This window comes from Salmo trutta, chromosome 13, assembly GCF_901001165.1.
Source record: "Salmo trutta chromosome 13, fSalTru1.1, whole genome shotgun sequence".
Lineage (NCBI taxonomy): Eukaryota > Metazoa > Chordata > Actinopteri > Salmoniformes > Salmonidae > Salmo > Salmo trutta.
Window position 1 is genome coordinate 66,483,602 of NC_042969.1, and position 20,674 is coordinate 66,504,275.

Here is a 20,674-nt window from a genome sequence, read left to right on the forward strand (position 1 = left end):
CTGCAAATAATAATAATAAATACAATATCAGAATAAAATGCAAAGACCTAAAGGAATGGTAGTGGAAGGAGCTGGAGAAGACTTCCTAGAACAGAGTGAGCAATGGACCTAAATGGGAAAGGCAAGCTAGTTCATCCAACGTTGTGATCATTGTTGTTCAGATCAATAATACTGTTGTACAGATTCCATTCTCAATTTCAACATGTTTGGCACATGAATTACACAAATTGAAAATCTGAACATGCTCTCTGATTATGCCTCAACATTGTCTTCATGTTTGATGAAGTTAGTGTTTGAGTACAGGGACATAACAGTGCATGGCTCATAAATCACTGAGTTCAGTTCCACTGTGTTTGTCACTGCAACAAAGAGCCGGTTTCCTCTTATACACTGCTGCCATCTAATGGCCAGGAAACAAACGAACTGGACCACAAGGACATTTTTCAAACAAATAAAGAAACAAGTGTTTTGGTCTAATTGGTTTTATTTAATACACATTACAATCCATCTATTGGAGTGAAAATGTAATCACCACAGTCCATGCAACTCTACAGACTCCAACACACCTCTTGCAACAGACCACCACCTACTCCATGTCAAAATCATCCGGCACCTGAGTCCCTTCCCCCTTGACCCAGGGCAGGGGCAAAGGCACATAGGGGTCATATGTCCAGCGAGGATAGACCCTCTTATACAGGTTCATCATGACAGTATCCTGAGACCGCATCTGGCTGTCAAATACACACTTCATGTGTCCATGAGTACCTGAAACACACCCACACACAGGTTTAGGTAAGGTAGTCACACAATTGTCCAATGAAGGCAACACATTGTTTCATGTCACTAAACAGTATTGACAAGGTTTAGTTTTTCTCCGTACCTAGGGCCTCCTTGATGTGTCCTCTCCGGCCCCACTTGGTTCTCAGCTCAACAGGCTTAAACCACAGGATGTCGTCTATCAGAGAGAAAAGAGCAGAGGTCAGTTAACATGAAAATAAATCATGAAAACCACAGGTAAGTCAGAGCTATTTCAATTCCACATTACGACAGTAGTTGTGGTCCAAAAGGCACCTATTCTCTATATAGTGCACCCTATGGGCCCTAGTCAGACAGAAGTTATGTGAGTACTATTGGGAAACATGTAGTGCTCAGCTCAGTGCCCCCTCACCCCTGTTGAAGAACATGTATCTGCAGACAGCGGATCGGCGGTTGATCTTGAAGGGGTGTCCACTCAACACAATCCTCTTCAGCACCACACGCTGGGGGTCACAGCTCAGCAGACTTCCTGTACCCACCAGGTCCTGCATGCCTGAGGGAGAGAACAGGAGAGAGATACAGGTAGAGACAGTGTGTTCCTCTGTCCTTCCACGTCCTTAAACAGGTAGAGAAATACTAAGTCAGCCAAAAATCACTATCCAGGCCCTTACCATCCTCCCTCTGTTTGAAGAGCAGTACCCCAGCGGTGGGGAATGTGATGGGGGCGTACACAGAAACCACCGTGGGGGCGTCAGCACGAAGGAAACGCTCCAGCTTGTGCTTGTCGGCTGGAGAGAGAGAGCCAATCACAGGTTAGATACAACACCGAGCCTAACACTGACTAGACAAATAAATGGTAGTATAACAAGCCAAAACAATACTCCAGTCCCCACAGAATGTCCGCATATTTGCCATACTTTTTCTTCAATTTTGTTCAAGACAAATTGCGCTGTTCACACAGGTTCCCCTACCTGATGTGTGCTGGGAGAAGATGGGGCAGGCCCGGAACCTCCTGAATCCACAGTGGAACACCAGCTCCTCTTTAGACTTGATAGGGTCTGTGTTGCTGGGGTGTCTCCTCACCAGCATGTGCATCACTGACATCTGATCAGAGGATGGAAGGCAACCAAATGGTAAGGAGCTGGAAGAATAGTTTCTAATGAACTATAGTGTTAAAACCATTAGCTGGAGTTGTTACAATTGATTTATACATACGGGAAGTAATCAGACCCCTTGACTTTTTCCACATTGTTAAGTTAGCCTTATTCTAAAATGTATTAAATATTATACTTTCAGTATTCTGCACACAATACCCCATAATGACAGAGAAAAGTTTGAAATTTTTGCAAATGTATAAAAAAAAATATTTACATAAGTATTCAGACCCTTTGCTATGAGACTCTAAATTGAGCTCAGGTGCATCGTGTTTCCATTGATCATCCTTGGTGTTTCTACATCTTGGAGTCCACCTGTGGTAAATTCAATTGATTGGACATGATTTGGAAAGGCACATCTGTCTAGCTAAAGGTCCCACAGTGCATGTAAGAGCAAAAACCAAGCCACGAGGTCAAAGGAATTGTCCCTAGAGCTCTGAGACAGGTTTGTGATCTGGGCAAGGGTACCAAAACATTTCTGAGCAATGAAAGTCCAAGAACACAGTGGCCTCCATCATTCTTGAATGGAAGAAGTTTGGAACCACCAAGACTCTTCCTAGAGCTGGCCTCCCGGCCAAACTGAGCAATCGGGGAGAAGGGCCTTGGCCAAGAACCCGATGGTCACTGACAGAGGTCTAGAGTTCCTCTGTGGAGATGGGAGAACCTTTCAGAAGGACAACCATCTCTGTAGCACTCCACCAATCAGGCCTTTATGGTAGAGTGGCCAGATGGAAGACACTCCTCAGTAAAAGGCACGACAGCCCACTTGGAGTTTGCCAAAAGGCACCTAAAGACTGACCATTCTCTGGTCTGATGTAACCAAGATTGAACTCTTTGGTCTGAATGCTAAGCGTCACACCTGGAGGGAACCTGGCACCATCCCTACGGTGAAGCATTGTGGTTGCAACATGCTGTGGGGATGTTTTTGAGCGGCAGGGACTGGGAGACTAGTCAGGATTGAGGCAAAGTACAGACAGATCCTTGATAAACCTGCACCAGAAAGCTCAGGACCTCAGACTGGGGCGAAGGTTCACCTTCCAACAGGACAACAATCCTAAGCACACAGTCAAGACAATGTTTGAGTCCTTGAGTGACCCAGCTCGAGACTGGACTTTAACCCGATCGAACATCTCTGGAGAGACCTGAAAATAGCTGTGCAGCAACGCTCCCCAGCCAACCTGACCGAGCTTGAGAGAATCTGCAGAGAGGAATGGGAGAAACTCCCAAATACAGGTGTGCCAAGCTTGTAGCGTCATACTCAAGAAGACTCGATGCTGTAATCGCTGCCAAAGGTGCTTCAACAAAGTACTGAGTAAAGGGTCTGAATACTTATGTATATGTTATTAGTTTTTTATTTTTAATAAATTAGCAAACATAATAAAAATAAAATATTGAATCAATTTTAGAATAAGGCTGTAACATAAAATGTGGAAAAAGTCAAAGGGTCTGAATACTTTACGAAGGCACTGTATATAGACATACTTCAGCCAAACGAATGGACACCCCTTCAAATTTGTGGATTCGGCTATTTCAGCCACACCTGTTGCTGACAGGTGTATAAAATCAAGCACACAGCCATGCAATCTCCATAGACAAACATTGGCAGTAGAATGGCCTTACTGAAGAGCTCAGTGAATTTCAATGTGACATTCATAGGATGCAACCTTTACAACAAGTCAATTTGTCAAACGTCTACCCTGCTGGAGCCGCGCCGGTCAACTAAGAACTCACTACTGAGTTCCAAACTGCCTCTGGAAGCAACGTCAGCACAGAACTGTTCGTTGGGAGCTTCATGAAATGGGTTTATGGCTGAGCAGCCACACACAAGCCTAAGATCACCATGCGCAATGCCAAGCGTCAGCTGGAGGTGTGTAAAGCTCATCGCCATTGGACTCTAGAGCTGTATCACATTTCACTGTAAAGTTTGGTGGAGGAGGAATAATGGTCTGGGGCTGCTTTTCATGGTTCGGGCAAAGCCCCTTAGTTAAAGTGAAGGGAAATCTGAACTCTACAGCATACAATGACATTCTAGACAATTCTGTGCTTGCAACTTTATGGCGAAGGCCCTTTGCTGTTTCTGCAAGACAATACCCCCGTGCACAAAGCGAGGCCCATACAGAAATGGTTTGTCGAGATCGGTGTGGAAGAACTTGACTGGCCAGCACACAGCCGGCCTCAACTACATCGAACAGCTTTGGGATGAATTGGAACAACGACTGCAAGCCAGGCCTAATTGCCCAACATAGTGCCCAACCTCACTAATGCACGTGGTTGAAAGGAAACAAGTCTCCGCAGCAATGTTCCAACATCTAGTGAAAATCCTTCCCAGAAGAGTGAAGGCTGTTACAGCAGCAAAGGGGGGACCAACTCCATACTAATCCTCATGATTTGTGAATGAGATGTTTGAAGAGCAAGTGTCCACATACATGGTTGTGTGTGTGATTATATATTTATTTATTTATTTATTTATTACACGCACAGTAGAAGTCGGAAGTTTACGTACCTTAGCCAAATACATTTAAACGCAGTTTCACAATTCCTGACATTTTAATCCTAGTAAAAATACCCTGTCTTAGGTCAGTTAGGATCATCACATTATTTTAAGAATGTGAAATGTCAGAATAATAGTAGAGAAAATGATTTATTTCAGCTTTTATTTCTTTTATCACATTCCCAGTGGGTCAGAAGTGTACATACTAATTGAGTGTATGTGGTATCATTGCCTTTAAATTGTTTAACTTCGGTCAAACGTTTCGGGTAGCCTTCCACAAGCTTCCCACAATAAGTTGGGTGAATTTTGGCCCATTCCTCCTGACAGAGCTGGTGTAACTGAGTCAGGTTTGTAGGCCTCCTTGCTCGCACACCCTTTTTCAGTTCTGCCCACACATTTTCTATGGGATTGAGGTCAGGGCTTTGTGATGGCCACTCAAATACCTTGGCTTTGTTGTCCTTAAGCTGTTTTGCCACAACTTTGGAAGTATGCTTGGGGTCATTGTCCATTTGGAAGACCCATTTGCGACCAAGCTTACCTTCCTGACTGATGTCTTGAGATGTTGCTTCAATATATCCATATAATTTTCCTCCCTCATGATGCCATCTATTTTGTGAAGTGCACCAGTCCCTCCTGCAGCAAAGCACCCCCACAACATGATGCTGCCACCCCTGTGCTTCACGGTTGGGATGGTGTTCTTCGGCTTGCAAGCCTCCCCCTTTTTCCTCCAAACATAACAAAGGTCATTATGGCCAAACGGTTCTATTTTTGTTTCATCAGACCAGAGGACATTTCTCCAAAAGGAATGAGCTTTGTTCCCATGTGCAGTTGCAAACCGTAGTCTGGCTTTTTTATGGTGGTTTTGGAGCAGTGGCTTCTTCTTTGCTGAGTGGCCTTTCAGGTTATGTCGATATAGGACTCGTTTTACGGGTCTTCCCTGTGGCTCAGTTGGTAGAGCATGGTGTTTGCAACGCCAGCATGGTGTGGGTTCGATTCCCACGGGGGGCCAGTATATATATATTTTTTTTAAATGCATGAAATGTATGCATTCACTACTGTAAGTCGCTCTGGATAAGAGCGTCTGCTAAATGACTAAAATGTAAAAAATGTACTGTGGATATCGATACTTCTAAACCTGTTTTCTCCAGCATCTTCACAAGGTCCTTTGCTGTTGTTCTGGGATTGATTTGCACTTTTCGCACCAAAGTACGTTCATCTCTAGGAGACAGAATGCGTCTCCTTCCTGAGCGGTATGACGGCTGCGTGATCCCATGGTGTTTATATTTGTGTACTATTGTTTGTATAGATGAACGTGGTACCTTCAGGCATTTGGAAATTGCTCCCAAGGATGAACCAGACTTGAGGAGGTCTACAAATTTTTTTCCTGTCTTGGCTGATTTCTTTTGATTTTCCTATGATGTCAAGCAAAGAGGCACTGAGTTTGAAGGTAGGCCTTGAAATACATCCACAGGTACACCTCCAATTGACTCAAATGATGTCAATTAGCCTATCAGAAGCTTCTAAAGTCATGACATCATTTTCTGGAATTTTCCAAGCTGTTTAAAGGCACAGTCAACTTAGTGTATGTAAACTTCTGACCCACTGGAATTGTGATACAGTGAATATTAAGTGAAATAATCTGTCTGTAAACAATTGTTGGAAAAATGACTTGTGTCATGCACAAAGTAGATGCCCTAACTGACTTGCCAAAACTATAGTTTGTTAACAAGAAATGTGTGGAATGGTTGAAAAACGAGTTAATGACTCCAACCTAAGTGTATGTAAACCTCCGACTTCAACTTATATATAATCATTTATAAAAAAAATTCCCCTCTGTAGTTTGTCTACACTTTTACCAACATATTTAACAGCAGAAATGGGTTACAATTATTGACTTAAGACACTAAGTACACAATAATTCAGGAGTATCCCAATACAGTATACCTTCTGTTCATGTGGCAGTAAGGAGACCAGCACCAGAGGCCTGCCTGCCTGGACACTCTCCATCACCGTGGAGGGAACATCCATGACATGGAGGGTCACATACCAGCCCACCTAGAGAGCAGAGTAAATAAATTGGGGGCACCGAGAGGGGACAGGGTTGAAACAGGTTGTCACAGACAAACAGGGCAGCCTCTTACCATGGCCCCCTCTTCCTCCTGCGCAGCCTCAGCCAGTACGCGGCGGCGTGTGCGCTCAAAGCTCTGGAACTGGAAGATGCGGGAGTAGTCTGCAGGCAGGTTCTCCAAGGGGTCCCAGGGGGAGGAGCGGAAACTCTTCAGGCCCCTGTAACGCTGGAACCTGAGCACACAGGAAATTAGCAATGTTAGCGTATAGCTAAGTAATTACGCTGGGCCAGTCATCCTGGAAAGTAAAGTTTGGGCGTTAACGGCTTGAAGGCATTGTCATATATAATAGACCAGATGTTTGACATGTTTGGTGAATTCCTCCCTCAGACTTTCCCCCGAGTGTTGCTGAAGGAAATGTTAGATATTGGAGTGCTCTAGCACTCTGATCAGAGGTCAGGATCAAGTCACTGGCTGTTAATGAGCTGTTCTTCAAGGTTACCACATTCTGCTTGACTGTTTTTCCAAATGTAAAATATCAACTCAATGTACAGGTAACTGCAAAAATAAAGGAAACGCTTCAGTAAATGAGGAATACAAAGTATTATTGAAGGCAGGCGCTTCTACACAGGTGTGGTTCCTGAGTTAAATAATCAATTAACATCCCATCATGCTTTTGGCTACCATGGCTAGAATACGAGATCTGACTTTGAAAGAGTGGTCTCAAAGGAGCAAAGGGGGTTTAAAGTGTGTATGTCTCAGTCACCAGATCTCAACCCAATTGAACACTTAAGGGAGATCGTGGAGCGGTGCCTGAGACAGCGTTTTCCACCACCATCAACAAAACACCAAATGACTGAATGTTTTGTGGAAGAATGGCGTCGCATACCTCCATACAGTTCGACACTTGAAGAATCTATGCCAAGGTGCACTGAAGCCGCTCTGGCGGCCGAACGCCCTATTGAGACACTTTCTGTTGGCGTTTCCTTTATTTTGGCAGTTACCTGTGTGTGAGCCATGGGTTGATGTTAAATGTTTTTTTCATGGATCGGTTGAATGTTTTTGCTTAGACAGCCCCTCTGTGTTGTAGCCCACACTGAGAGCAGAGGGTCCTGTACTGCACTGAAGGAGAAGGGACCACTGCGTTTGGTAGTTGACGATATGATAGTCATGCCCTTACCTGTTCTTAGCCGATTGGTCTAGAGGGGTGTCCACTTCATCTGGGAACATCTCATTGGCCCGAGCCTCCCGGTATCGTTTTAACCCCTCCCCTTCCTCTGCCTCGTCCATGTGCTCATCATAGCGCTGGTCTGCTCCACCCTTGTCCGATGTGGAATTCAGTTCCTCCTCCTCATCCTCCTCATCAGAGCCACCACCTGAGGCAGCATCCTAAACCAAACAGGAAAAGACAGGAAGTTTCTACTAGAGCTGGGAATTGCCAGGCACAATACGATATTATCACGATACTTAGGCGCCGATACGATATGTATTGCGGATCGATACTGACTATTGCGATTTGATGTTCCAAACATATTGCCCACCATATGTCTGCTGTAGATGGACAATGGAGCAATGAGAAAATGAGTTGATCAGTAATGGAAATAAAAGTGCTGAAAAATTGGTTCCTTTAAAAAGATGGAGAACAAGCTACGAGGGGGGGGGGGGAAATACTGTAGTTTTGGTGCAGGTACAGCCAACTAACAAAAATATTGCGATTTTGTCGATACGATATCGTGATATGTAACTATTGATTTTCTCCCCATCACAAGTTGCTAATTTGTTATTGAACACACACATGAATGGTGTATATGTACTTTGTAGAAAAGACAAGTATGCAATTCTTATATAAACATAAAAGAGCAGACAAACAAAAAGACCTGGAGTTCTAGGTAAAAAATAATAAGCTATACAGAACAGGTAAACAGAAAGAGGGCAGATGTCACCCATTTCCATCACCTCCCTGATTATCCATCAACCATCTTCCCAGTCTGCTACAGAAATGTCAGAGCCTAGCTCTTCCTCCCATTTTGCCTTAATGGCATCTTTAGAAGGTGTGCTAACATATAGAAAAGCGTCAGATGATATCAGTTTGCCTGAGGTGGGAACATTTTTGATGCATCCGTTAAACATGGAAGGTTTAGCATTTCCAAATGTAGGAGGATGTTTTTTAAGCAGACCATAATTCCATCCTCCTGATTCCTGTTAGCAAGCAAAAACTAAAGCAGGAAGCACCAGTGACTCAGTCAATAAATAAGTGGTCAGATGAAGCAGATGCTAAACTACAGGACTGTTTTGCTATCACAGACTGGAATATGTTCCGGGATTCTTCTGATGACATTGAGGAGTACACCACATCAAATCAAAAAATATTTGGTCACATGCGCCGAATACAACAGGTGTAGACCTTAAAGTGAAATGCTTACTTACGAGCCCCCAACCAACAATGCAGTTTCAAAAAATACAGATAAGAAATAAAAGTAACAGGTAATTAAAGAGCAGCAGTAAAACAACAATAGCGAGACTGTATACAGGGGGGAACCGGTAAAGACTCAATGTGAGGGGGCACCGGTTAGTTGAGGTAGTATGTACATGTAGGTAGAGTTATTAAAGTGACTATGCATAGATGACAACAGAGTAGCAGTGGTGTAAAGAGGGGGAGGGGTGTGGCAATGCAAATAGTCTGGGTAGCCATTTGATTAGATGTTCAGGAGTCTTATGGCTTGGGGGTAGAAGCTGTTTAGAAGCCTCTTGGACCTAGACTTGGTGCTCCGGTACCGCTTGTCGTGCGGTAAGAGAGAACAGTTTGACTAGAGTGGTTGGATTCTGACAATTTTTAGGGCCCTCCTCTGACACTGCCTGGTATTGAGGTCCTGGATGGCAGGAAGCTTGGCCCCAGTGATGTACTGGGTCGTATGCACTACCCTCTGTAGTACCTTGAGGTCAGAGGCCGAGCAGTTGCCATACATGGCAGTGATGCAACCAGTCAGGATGCTCTCAATGGTGCAACTGTAGAACCTTTTGAGGATCTGAGGACCCATGCCAAATCTTTTCTGTCTCCTGAGCGGGAATAGGTTTTTTCGTGCACTCGTCACGACTGTCTTGGTGTGCTTGGACCATGTTAGTTTGTTGGTGATGTGGACCAAGGAACCTGAAGCTCTCAACCTGCTCCACTGCTGCCCCGTCGATGAGAATGGGGGCGTGCTCAGTCCTCTTTTTCCTGTAGTTCACAGTCATCTCCTTTGTCTTGATCACGTTGAGGGAGAGGTTGTTGTCCTTGCACCGCATGGCCAGGTCTCTGACCTCCTCCCTATAGGCTGTCTCGTCGTTGTCGTGATCAGGCCTACCACAGCAGCAAACTTAATGATGGTGTTGGAGTCGTGCCTGGCTGTGCAGTCATGAGTGAACAGGGAGTACAGGAGGAGACTGAGCACGCACCCCTGAGGGGCCCCTATGTTGAGTCTCAGCATGGCGGGCCGACCTCACCTGGGGGCAGCCCGTCAGGAAGTTCAGGATCCAGTTGCAGAGGGAGGTGTTCAGTCCCAGGGTCCTTTGCTTATTGATGAGCTTTGAGGGTACTATGGTGTTGAATGCTGAGCTGTAGTCAATGAATAGCATTCTCACATAGATGTTCCTTTTGTCCAGGTGGGAAAGGGCAGTGTGGAGTGCAATAGAGATTGCATCATCTGTGGATCTGGGGCGGTATGCAAATTGGAGAGGGTCTAGGGTTTCTGGGATAATGGTGTTGATGTGAGCCATGACCAGCCTTTCAATGAACTTCGGTAATCATTTAGGCAGGTTACCTTAGTGTTCTTGGGCACAGGGACTATTGTGGTCTGCTTAAAACATATTGGTATTAGACTCGGACAGGGAGAGGTTTAAAATGTCAGTGCAGACACTTGCCAGTTGGTCAGTGCACGCTCGCAGTATACGTCCTGGTAATCTGTCTGGCCCTGCGGCCTTGTGAATGTTGACCTTTTTAAAGGTCTTACATCGGCTGCGGAGAGCGTGATCACAGTCTTCCGGAACAGCGGGTGCTCTCATGCATGTTTCAGTGTTATTTGCCTCGAAGCGAGCATATAAGTAGTTTAGCCCGTCTGGTAGGCTCATCTCACTGGGCAGCTCTTGTCTGTGCTTCCCTTTGTAGTCTGCAATGCTTTGCCAGCCCTGCCACATCCGACAAGCGTCAGAGCCGGTGTAGTACGATTTGATCTTTGTCCTGTATTGATGCTTTGCCCGTTTGATGGTTTGTCAGAGGGCATAGCGGAATTTCTTATAAGCTTCCAGGTTAGAGTCCCGCTCCTTGAAAGCGGCAGCTCTAGCCTTTAGCTCAGTGCGGATGCTGCATGTAATCCATGGCTTTTGGCTGGGGTATGTACGTATGGTCACTGTGGGGACGACGTCATCGATGCACTTATTTATGAAGCCAATGACTGATGTGGTGTACTCAATGCCATCGGAGGAATCTCATCGACAGGGCTGTAGTGCAGCAGGTTGAGAGCTTCAAGTTCCTTGGCGTCCACATCAACAAACTAACATGGTCCAAACACACCAAGACAGTCAGAGGACACAACAAAGCCTATTCCACCTCAGGAGACTGAAAAGATTTGGCATGGGTCCTCAGATCCTCAAACGGTTCTACAGTTGCACCATCGACAGCATCCTGACTGGTTGCATCACTGCATGGTATGGCACTACAGAGGGTAGTGCGAACGGCCTAGAACATCACTGGGGACAAGCGTCCTGCCATCCAGGACATCTATACCAGGCAGTGTCAGAGGAAGGCCCTAAAAATTCCCAAAGACTCCAGCCACCCTAGGCATAGACTGTTCTCTCTGCTACCGCACGGCAAGCGGTAGCAGAGGCTTCTTAACAGCTTCTACCCCCAAGCCATAAGACTCCTGAACAGCTAATCAAATGGCTATCCAGACTATTTGCATTGCTGCCCTCCCCCCCTTTTACACTGCTGTTACTCACTGTTTTATCTGTGCATAGTCACTTTAATAACTCTACCTACATGTACATATTACCTCAATTACCTCGACTAACCAGTGCCCCCACACATTGACTCTGTTCCGGTACCCCCTGTATATAGCCTCGCTACTGTTATTTTACTGCTGATCTAACTATTTATACTTTTTTTTTTTTTACTTAACTGCATTGTTGGTTAAGGGCTTGTAAGTAAGCATTTCACTGTAAGGTCTACAACTGTTGTATTTGGCGCATGTGACAAACTTTATTTGAACAGTCTCTAATGTGTAGGTTTCTGAAAAAGTTACTTCCGGGAGGATTATAGGTTTCCCTCGGCAAAGGCCCCTTCTATATATAGATCCCCTATGGTATTGATCCCTAGCTCTTCCAATCGCTCAAAGGTGTTATCAATTTGAGGGGGCAAAGGAGGGATTCCTGGCAACAGGGAGCATGAATGATATGGGTCTAAGGTCAAAATGGGGCGGCAGCGTAGCCTAGTGGTTAGAGAGTTGGACTAGTAACCGAAAGGTTGCAAGATCCAATCCCCGAGCTTATAAGGTACAAATCTGTCGTTCTGCCCCTGAACAAGGCAGTTAACCCACTGTTCCTAGGCCGTCATTGAAAATAAGAATTTGTTCTTAACTGACTTGTCTATTTAAATAAAGATAAAAAAATAAAAGACCTTCATTTGCTTCCAGATACGGACTGGGCTGTGTATAATAGGACTGTTACTATAAAGTGACATCTTCAAATTGACAGGCGACAAAATCACAGCGCCAATAGAGAAGGGGTGGCAATCCTCACGCTCCATATGAAGCCAGCTGGATGACGGAGGTGTGTCGTCCAGCCAAAACGTAACAGCACGGAGGTTAGCAGCCCAATAGTCAAATATTACACCTCTTGACTTCCAGGGGTGTTTTTTTTTTTATACCTATCCTATAGCGGGATGTTCTGGAATAGGTCAAGCAGTTGTGGGAGGACCATCACAAGTTTCTACTGCAGAACTATATACCTCTAGATCATATGTAATGTGAACAACGGTCTTAATGAGATTCAAGACAATGCCTTTATAGTATTTATCAACCTCATTTCCAGTAATGAAGTTAGAAAAAGTGTACAAGTGGTTCTACTGGAAGTGGCATTACAGTAAGCAAGAGATACATGGGGGAACCACACTGCATGGGGCTGATTCACAACCTTCAGAACAATGCCAGCTGCAATAATAATCCTGATCAACCCCAGTACCATTTCCTCCATTGTTAACATCTAGATGGTATATCCTGTCTAACCCTGACATCAAACACACGCTAATAAATATTCAAGAAAATAGATGTAGCAGAACGTTTGACCATAGCAGAATTTACCCCCTTCTTTCAAGCAGCGCTGTTATAAATAAATGGCCGTCCCCTCTCCTGGTCCAGACAGGAAGTTGTGTCCGCGGAGCAGGAAGTCAGGAGGCTTCCCTCGGGACCCCTGCTCCAAAACACTATTGTTGCCACGGTGAGCAGCCTGGCACTACAGCCCAGAGGCAGACACTGTGAAAACAAACAGTGGTGCTGCGCCACACTGTGCACTAACCACGGGTCACGTATACACACCTCCCCCAACACACCTCCCCCAACTGAACTGTCCGCCACTTTTTCCCCCACCAATCACTGTCCTGTCCGAGCTGCTTCCCCCTGACGTCTTCCGCATCACCCCACATCAGTTCAGACGTCTCAACAATCAACTCAGACTACCAACGGATCACCCTCTTCTCCTTGCACTTCTCTCCTTGCACTTCTCTCCTTGCACTTCTCTCCTTGCACTTCTCTCCTTGCACTTCTCTCCTTGCACTTCTCTCCTTGCACTTCTCTCCTTGCACTTCTCTCCTTGCACTTCTCTCCTTGCACTTCTCTCCTTGCACTTCTCTCCTTGCACTTCTCTCCTTGCACTTCTCTCCTTGCACTTCCTTTTAATGGTTTCACTATCGCCACGGCAACAGGCAGAGGGTAAACAAACACCTTAGCAATGCACCCAATGCCCTGGGACAGGATGTCAGCACAACAGTTGTCGCTCTTTCTTTTGTATTAACGGCAACACGGACTGAGTTGACCCTTGCATTTATTTTTGCACCGTCTCTATGAACACTCACAGGACTCTAAACATAACATGCACACATTCATACAGACTCGACACACACACAAACATCCTGATGCCTAGCCATCTTACCCCTATACATACCTTCCTCTATCACCCCAGTATCCCTGCACATTGTAAATATGGTATTGGAACTGACCATAGCTTCTTACTTTCTTGTGTTCTTATTTTTTATTTCTCGTGTGTGTTTGTTCTACCTTGTTAATTTTAATATTACATTTATGTGGATTACTGCATTGCTGGGTTTAGAACTTGCAAAAAAAGCCTTTCACTGTACTTGTGCAAGTGGCAACTTGAAACGAATACTATACCAGCCAGAAAAACATACATAAGCATTCTTCTGTGCAGCCGTGTCAGTGTCCCAGGCTTTGAGTGCACTCACTACTCACCACCTGAGAGTCAAGGTCCTCTCCATCTATGGACTCCTCCATCATCGAATCCTCATCATCCTCATCGTCGTCAGTACTCTCTTCATCCTCCTCGCCATTCTCATCCTCCTCATCCACAATCCACGTGGCCTGGTAGTCTGATGTCCCCTTCGGCACCTTCATTACACGCTTGCTCTTTCTGGCCTCTGAGGGAAGGAGAACATTTATTACAGGTTTATTACATTGTAAACCCAGAGACAATAATAAACTCAATGTGTTGACATGAACCGGTTCAAAGTACCCATACATTGGATGCCAACAAGAGCACTGCGACCATAGATCTATCATGTAAGTCAATGTAACGGCCCTCTATAACACTGCCTTCTCTCTCCCTTTACCTTCAGCCTCCAGCAGTTCAGTATCAGTGGGCCAGGTCTGCTCTCCATCCATGGGATCTACCTCTGCCTCGGCCTGCAGACTCTCCCTGCGAGCTGGGTCTGCTTTCATCAGCACCCGCACTGACGCCACCTCAACACCACCATCCTGAAACACAATGCAGTTAGCACCTACTGTCAATGAGCAGAAGCAGCGCTGATAAATGTCTTAACTGTAGTTTGTAAATTATTAATTAAATCACTGTCAATTTTCAATGTAATGATAACAGCCAGTGAGGAGCTGTGATGATCTTCAGTGGCCATCTTCCAATAATGATGTAGAAAAGCTAATCCATGTTTTTGCCACTTGTAGATTAGACTACCGCAACGCTCTACTCTCCAGCTACCTGGACAAAGCACTAAATAAACTTCAGTTAGTGCTAGATACAGTTGCTAGAATCCTGACAAGAACCAAAAATAATAATAATAGCATATAACTCATAACAATGCTAGCCTCTACACTGGCTTCCTGTTTAAGGCCAGGGCTGATTTCAAGGTTTTACTGCTAACCTACAAAGAAAACCTGGACTTTCTCCTACCCATCTCTCAGATTTGGTCATGCCGTACATATCTACACGTATGCTACGGTCACAAGACGCAGACCTCCTAATTGTCACGAGATTTTCTAAGCAAACAGCTGGAGGCAGAGCTTTCTCCTATAGGTCTCCATTTTTATGGAATGGTCTGCCTATCCACGTGAGAGACGCACTCGGTCTTGACCTTTAAGTCCTTACTGAAGACTCCTCTCTTCAGTAGGTCCTATGATTGAGTGTAGTCTGGGCCAGTGATTCGAAGGTGAATGGCAAGGCACTGGAGTGACGAACCGCCCTTGCTGTCTCTGCCTGGCCATCTCCCCTCTCGACACTGGGATTCTCTGTCTCTGACCCTATTACGGAGGCTGAGTCACTGGCTTACTGGTGCTCGTCCATGCCGTCCCTAGGAGGGGTGCATCACTTGAGTGGGCTGAGTCCCTGATGTAATCTTCCTGTCCGGTTTTGCGTTTCCTTGGGTTCGTGCGGTGGAGCTCTTTGTGGGCTATACTCAGCCTGGTCTCAGAGTGGAAAACAGCAGGTGGTCTGTTGACATCCCTCTAGTGGTGTGGAGGCTTTACTTTGGATAAGTGGGCGGGGTTATATCCTGCCTGGTTGGCCCTGTCCGGGGTTATAGTCGGACAGGGCCACAGTGTCAGCCTCCAGTATCTATGCAGCAATAGTCTATGTGCCGGGGGGCTAGAGTCAGTCTGTTATATCTGGTGTAATTCTCCTGTCTTATCTGGTGTACCGTGTGAATTTAAGTATGCTCCCTCTCCCCCCTCCTGGATATACCTGAGCCCTATGACCATGCCTCAGGCCTACCTGGCCTGATAACTCCTGGCTGTCCCTGTCCCCCAGGTGGTGCTGCTGCTCCAGATTCAACTCTTCTGCCTTTGGAACCCTGACCTGTTCACTGGATGTGCTACCTTGTCCCGGACCTGCTGTTTTCCACTCTCTCTCTACCACACCTACAGCCTCGACCTCTGAATGCTTGGCTATGAAAAGCCAACTGACATATACTCCTGAGGTACTGACCTGTTGCACCCTCTACAACCACTGTGATTATTATTTGATCCTGCTGGTCATCTATGAACATTTGAACATCTTGAAGAACGATCTGGCCGTAATGGCCATGTACTCTTATAAAATCTCAGCCAGAAGAGGACTGGCCACCCCTCAGAGAATGGTTCCTCTCTAGGTTTCTTCCTAGGTTCCAGCCTCTCTGGGGAGTTTTTCCTAGCCACCATGCTTCTATATCTGCATTGCTTGCTGTTTGGGATTTTAGGCTGGGTTTCTGTATAAACACTTTGCATCATCTTCTGATGTAAAAAGGACTTTATAAATAAATGTGATTTGATTTTGTGAGACCCACCTGCATGTCTACATCTCCTTCCTTCCCTGGCTTGGCAGGGCGAGGGGTCATAGAGTTGAGGGGAAGGGGGTCTATGGGAGCATCGATCTGACTGAGCAGAAAGTCTCCAAATCCAGAGATGTGCACCAGCCTGTCCACCTGCAGAGGGCAGCCTCGGACATACCCAGACACACGCAAGGTCCCTAGGCCCGTGGGGGCTTCCCCACTCCCCTCAGAGCTGTTGGGGGTGTAGGAGACCTGCTGGGCCAGGAGGTGAGGCCGACGGGAGCGGAAGCCCAGCCTCCTCTGCCTCTGTGCTCCCAGGTGTCTTAGCATCAGTGTGGCGTCCTGGTCTGAGTCCAGGGGGAAGAGGCGCGCCCCAGGGAAGCGGATTTCAGATATCTTGGCCAGTGCCCGCCGTGAGTCCACACGCTTCTTCACTGCCAGGTCTGAAACACCCTGACACACCAGAGCTGGGGGAGAGAGAAGTGGAGGTTACATAGGACAGAGATGACAGGAGAGAGACGTGGAGGTTACATAGGACAGAGATGACAGGAGAGAGACGTGGAGGTTACATAGGACAGAGATGACAGGAGAGAGACGTGGAGGTTACATAGGACAGAGATGACAGGAGAGAGACGTGGAGGTTACATAGGACAGAGATGACAGGAGAGAGACGTGGAGATAACATAGGACAGAGATGACAGGAGAGAGACGTGGAGGTTACATAGGACAGCGATGACAGGAGAGAGACGTGGAGGTTACATAGGACAGCGATGACAGGAGAGAGAAGTGGAGGTTACATAGGACAGAGTTGACAGGAGAGAGAAGTGGAGGTTACATAGGACAGAGATGACAGGAGAGAGACGTGGAGGTTACATAGGACAGAGATGACAGGAGAGAGACGTGGAGGTTACATAGGACAGAGATGACAGGAGAGAGACGTGGAGGTTACATAGGACAGCGATGACAGGAGAGAGACGTGGAGGTTACATAGGACAGAGATGACAGGAGAGAGAAGTGGAGGTTACATAGGACAGCGATGACAGGAGAGAGAAGTGGAGGTTACATAGGACAGAGATGACAGGAGAGAGAAGTGGAGGTTACATAGGACAGCGATGACAGGAGAGAGAAGTGGAGATTACATAGGACAGAGATGACAATGGATGCAGAGAAAAGGGGTGGGGTAGTTGATTTTGAGTAAAATATCTACAGTATGTAATCTGCTAAACATTTAGGTAATCAGCAAGGGGAGAGGATAAATTGAACAAAATCCAGTGCACTGTGTGTATCTTTTTTAGATAGCTTGTATGGAAGCTCACCATGGGTGGGCAGCCCCTGTGAAAAGAGACAGGAGAGGCAGTGGTCTCCATAGCTGTCCCAGCCTTCTGTAGAGTCCAGCACAAACACCAGACTGTCTGCTACCTTCACCACATCCAGTAGAGAGTGCATGTCAGCTAGAGAGAGAAGGGAGAGGGAGGGAGGACAGAGTCAGAGGTAATGTTATTGGATAAGTACTTGTGCCAGCATCGAATGATGGCAGGTAGCCTAGCGGTTAAGAGCGATAGGCCAGTAACCGAAAGGTCGCTGGTTTGAATCCCCAAGTCGACTAGGTGAAAAATATGTCAATGTGCCCTTGAGTAAGGCACTTATCCAAAGCAACTTACAGGCGCAATTAGGGTTAAGAGTGTCTGCTAAATTATTAAAATATAAATTAATTACTCAGAATGCCCCTTATAAATGTTTGGTACAGCCAGATATGGATTATACTAGCATTTACATGAATTATAAATCGGTATCAGGTCGTTATCTATGTAACTTTAGTGTTGACAACACAAACACATTATAGTATCCAAGTCGGTGAGTTACCCGTGTCTGGGCGGAGGAAGGTGAACCTCTGTTTGAAGCGGGGCATGACCAAGCCAAAGCTGTCACTGACCCCACACACACTGCTCTCCTCACGCACCAGTCCGCCAGCCCCCTCACACCGCAGCAACCTGGTCACAGCCTCAGCATCCACACCTGCATGGAGGGCGACCACAGCCACCAGATGGGGTGGACCATCCCTGCTGCCCAGACGACGCTTCTCTGTCAGGACCTGGACAGGACAGAAGTGACACGTAGCATTAAAGGTAGCCTCAGTGATGCATGAAGTAATAGCAATATCGGGCCGTTTCCACAACAACTAAGAGCGCATCTATTTTAAACTTCTTTGTTTTGGTCTCGTAGCTACTACGTTGTAGCAGATACTCTGCGTGAATGCAAAGTCTTGCATCACATTCATCTCAATATCTGCGGTGCTGCGCGTTGGAATTTCATAACACTGAGTCTACCTTTAACTTGTCCCATTCATACCACTGTGGTTCCAAAGGGACATTGTGTCAAATGCAAGAGTATATTACCAGGTCCTTCTTATTTCGCCGCAGCTGGTTGGCTTTGTGTCTTTTGTCCATCTTTCTCGTCTCTTTCCTCTGTTTCTTGGTAAGAGCCGTCACCGACACTCTACCTGTTGGGGATGACATCATTCAAAGGTGAACGACAGATCAGGATGGAAACAAATGAAAGGGTACGGCTACCAACATGTGCATTAACAGAGAATTACAGTTGATGTAAGGGTAGTGGACTAAACTCCACAGTTAAGGAAGAATCTGATGACTCCACCAGAGACCAGGCTTTGTGGAATCTAGCTGACTACATTGATTCGCACAATGTCAATACTGTAGTTGTGTCTTTCTTTGTTTGCTGAAATCTATTCATTTTCAATAAACGTTAATCAAATTCAACCACTGTTTGCTCATTGCTGTTGCCCTAAGTTGGCAACTCAGCGAAAATGCCAATTGAATCTCAACAAGGAAACAGTCAGTGGTTGTATTTGATTAACGTTTATTGAAAAAGTATGGATTTCAGAAAATAAAGAAAGGCGCGTAACTAGAGGACAAACATGGGTACAAGGTAGGCGTTAAGTAATGTACAATTGTTTGACATTGGATGAATCGATGTAGTCGGAGCTAGATCCCATAAAGCCTGGTTTCTGTTCCACTCCATTGATGAAGTCATCAGAAATGTCCTTCACCGTCGAGTGGAGTTTTATCCGCTAATGTAAGGGGAGAGTTTTGAGAATGGTCATCAGACCTGTTGATGTGATTAGACAGACACTACCAGGAACTGTTAAATTACTAGTCTTAACACAATGTGTCTACCTACTGAATTGTAACGTGATGTGCAATGCTTTCATATCGCAAGCTAATGACGATGGTCGTTTGATTTCATCAGCTACCATGTGTCAAGGCTTGAAGGCTAAACTGTTACATGAGTGACATTACAAGGGTATTTTAGAATATGACATGAACGTATAGAGTTTCCACAGCTAAAGATTATTCTGAAACATAACTTGAAAGCACGTGTTCGGCAGCATGTCCATGGTTAAAACCAGAAAGGGCCACATTCCTCCGTCACAAACTTACCCTTGTTCTCCCGTTCGATTTCTCCTTTCGTCCGATGCTTGCCATGTTTATGTCCTTTGTTTTTTTGTTTATAAACCCCAGCTCGGTGGCCCTGTTGCTGTTCTGCACCAGACACCATTTTCGCCACGAGTGTGCGACGGCCTGCAAACTTTGATGACGTAGCCACTTCCGCATTTGAACTTCTTCTTGCGCAGTGTCGATGTGCTTTGGTCAAATAGGGGTGCTTGTGCCATCTACTGTTTTTTGCAAAAAATGACTGCTGTCATTAATGAAGTAAATGTGGATTCGGGTCCTGCTTTATCTATCTCTTGATAAATTGTCCAGTCATTTTACCAATAACCTCGAAGGGCGAATACATTTTTTCTAACACTGTAGGATTATTTGATCAATAGTTCTGACATGTACATTTTGGATAGATATCAGTGTGAATGTTACAATGATGAAACATTTCACATTCTCTAGCTATGTCACAACATCATTATCAGGTTACCTATGGAATGCTGTGCAAAATATCTCATGAGTTCACATGTCCCATCCTCAGAGCAGAGTGGGAGAAATTAGGGAAGGCACACTCCTTATAGGGCAGGGGCAGAGATATGATTTGAAGGAAATTCTTGGCAGGAAAGTACTTCTGAGTTCAAGTTTTTAAAAAATATCACCTTTTTTTTTCTTCTTAGCGAACACTTGAAAAACTTTGGATAGGCTACATCTAGCGCCCTATCACCCAACCTCTAATCTAAATGATATCCTTTTGTAAAGGGGTACATTTAATAGAATTATCTTTCAAAATCCTCTATGTTAATCTGGATGCACCTTTGATATACAGCACTGTATTCTTCATGCTCACCTCTTTTTCTTTAGCATCAGAATTATAACCTGCTGTAGCAGTGCAGCACTGTTGTATCTCCCATGCATGACATGGATTGAAAGGCTTCCTGTTCACTTGGATA

General features: G+C 45.5%; 1 protein-coding gene across 1 annotated transcript; it reads right to left on the reverse strand.

Moving 5' to 3' along the window:
• Positions 1-466: 466 nt before the first annotated feature.
• Positions 467-19,918, reverse strand: tsr1 (TSR1 ribosome maturation factor). Its single transcript, XM_029773211.1, has 15 exons — positions 19,725-19,918; positions 18,663-18,766; positions 18,130-18,358; positions 17,583-17,717; positions 16,282-16,733; positions 14,341-14,485; positions 13,964-14,148; positions 7,648-7,856; positions 6,543-6,702; positions 6,346-6,456; positions 1,728-1,860; positions 1,428-1,544; positions 1,169-1,309; positions 881-955; positions 467-765 (listed from the first exon to the last, which is right to left on the reverse strand). Exons 1-15 carry the CDS (start codon positions 19,840-19,842, stop codon positions 587-589), a joined length of 2,493 nt encoding a protein of 830 aa, XP_029629071.1. The 5' UTR covers positions 19,843-19,918; the 3' UTR covers positions 467-586.
• Positions 19,919-20,674: the final 756 nt, after the last annotated feature.